The 2,071-nt window shown below is 41.3% G+C and overlaps 1 protein-coding gene across 2 annotated transcripts in view; it reads left to right on the top strand.

Moving 5' to 3' along the window:
* The window catches only part of ryk (receptor like tyrosine kinase), a 44,701-nt gene extending 43,288 nt beyond the window's left edge, over positions 1 to 1,413 (top strand). For both annotated transcript variants that reach the window (XM_032526250.1, XM_032526249.1), the window contains one exon: positions 275 to 1,413. In XM_032526250.1, coding sequence (XP_032382141.1) covers positions 275 to 386 — 112 coding nt within the window. In that variant the 3' untranslated portion in view covers positions 387 to 1,413. The remainder of the gene's footprint in view (positions 1 to 274) is intronic.
* Positions 1,414 to 2,071: the final 658 nt, after the last annotated feature.

Here is a 2,071-nt window from a genome sequence, read left to right as displayed (position 1 = left end):
TGAACATGTACTGTAGTAGGTGAACATATACTGTAGTAGGTGAACATATACTGTAGTAGGTGAACACGTACTGTAGGTGTGAGCGTGTGTACCATTTTAATTAACAATTCCCTGAGTTTGACACCAGCTCTAGATATTTTTTGCATGTCACCCTCCTCCTCCTCTCCCACTGCATCCTATCTTACACACACACACACACACACTAGCCTGAAGTTACTCGTGGCCAGACATTTGATTTGACCAAGAGAAAAACCTAATCCCCTTTGTGTTGCAGGTTTGCAGTGATGGCTTGTTGCTGGGCCCTGGACCCGGAGGAGAGGCCCAAGTTTCAGCAGCTCGTTCAGTGTCTCACAGAGTTCCACGCCGCGTTGGGCGCTTACGTGTGAAAACAACTTTTTCATTTGACCAACAACAGCAACACTAAAGGCTGGTGGACACTATTCATGAGGAATACATGAAAATGTGCCTTATCAGATGAAAGAGCCGACTTAAGGCTGATGATTTTATTTTGTACAATTCTTTTGGAGTTTTTCTATAGTTGAATTACCTTTTTACAGCATAGCAAAGTAAAAGGATTATTTGTTGGATATTGTTTCATAAGCTTTGAAAGCGTCTAGAAATGGCAGTTATTGTGCTCTTTCCGTGCATTCCCACACATTTTTGTGTCATTTGACAAATATTTTAAAGATTTGCGCCTCTGAAAACCTGGTTTTAAAGAAAGTATTTTCTACACTTTTGTAACTTAGTGAAGCAGTGAACATTTTAGATGTGATGTGGAGGAGAAAGCTGTACAGCAGAATGATTTAGGTACCAAAGTAGACTAAAGGCCTTTATGTGTATACGCAGCCATACTCTCCAACATGCTGCTTCACTCTGCTACGGGGGAGCTTGGTACAAGAGGCCTCCTGGAAACGAGATTTGTGTTTGTTGAGATGATTTCTTAACAAGTGGTACACGGTTACCTCTGAATGACACTAGAAACAGATGAGATGAGACATATGGATGCCAGAGCTCGTACAACATCAGCATCGCAAAGCTACATATATCACTTTGATTTTTAAACAACAGGGGGAGTTTTGGATACTTAATATTTGAATGCCACCACCTTCCTCCTCATTTGTACATTTTCATTTCCAGTATTTCAACCTCCAAACAGAATGATCATTATGTCTCTATTTTATAAGCTTGATTGTTCTGCGTCAGAATACAGCGCTTCACAGGAGTTTATGACTGATGTCTGTGAGTAACTAGAAGGCTAATAATCACTGTGAACACACAAAACCAGCTTGGTCTAATCTTATTCCTACACCTTTATCAAACCTTTGTGATGTGTCTGTATGGTCACTGCATGTTGAGTTAAGGTTTTAAACTGCTTCCCGATTTCATATCCACAAATTAAATGGGACTTTTGAATATAGAATGTCTACTTTATTTATTTTCACATCAAAAGTGTCTCAGTATCACTCATTGGCTCAGGGCTAAAAACAATAGCTCTTGTCATTGTTTTATGGAGAAAACCTGATGCAACATTATTGTGTTATTATTAGGGCCCGAGCACTGAAGTGCAAGGAACCTATTGTTTTTGTAGGGATTCTTATTATTCCGCATCGTTGCTGTCATTTCCGTTGTCCGTTGCAGCCCTGTAATTTCGAACCTGCCAGACGTGAGGGGGGGGTGAGGAACTGGGGAAGTCTCCTGGTGAGTTGCTCTCATTTAGCAACGCAGCAGTGCCAGCCAAGCAATGCATACAATAATTACTTTTTTTTTTTTTCTACTGTCACTGAAAAGCACCGAGTGAAAGTCAACGTCCAATAGTCCAGGCCTGAGGACATCTGCAGGCCAATATGGACTTTTGGAGATAGAGCCACCAACTGGCAACAGGAAATCAGCCTTATATGACAAACATTATCCGATTAACATGAAACTTAGAATGTGTGGTCTACATGTGAAACTGAGCCGGCCCCTATACTTTAACCACGCCCACTCACTCAGGCCACGCCCCTGTCCGTAACATTTGAACCGTTTTAGGAACAGTCTTGTGTAAGGTGTCATTGAACTCAACAGAGAGTTC

The sequence above is a fragment of the Etheostoma spectabile genome, chromosome 9 (assembly GCF_008692095.1).
Source record: "Etheostoma spectabile isolate EspeVRDwgs_2016 chromosome 9, UIUC_Espe_1.0, whole genome shotgun sequence".
NCBI classification, from domain to species: Eukaryota; Metazoa; Chordata; class Actinopteri; order Perciformes; family Percidae; genus Etheostoma; species Etheostoma spectabile.
This window is presented reverse-complemented; position numbering and strand designations above follow the sequence as displayed.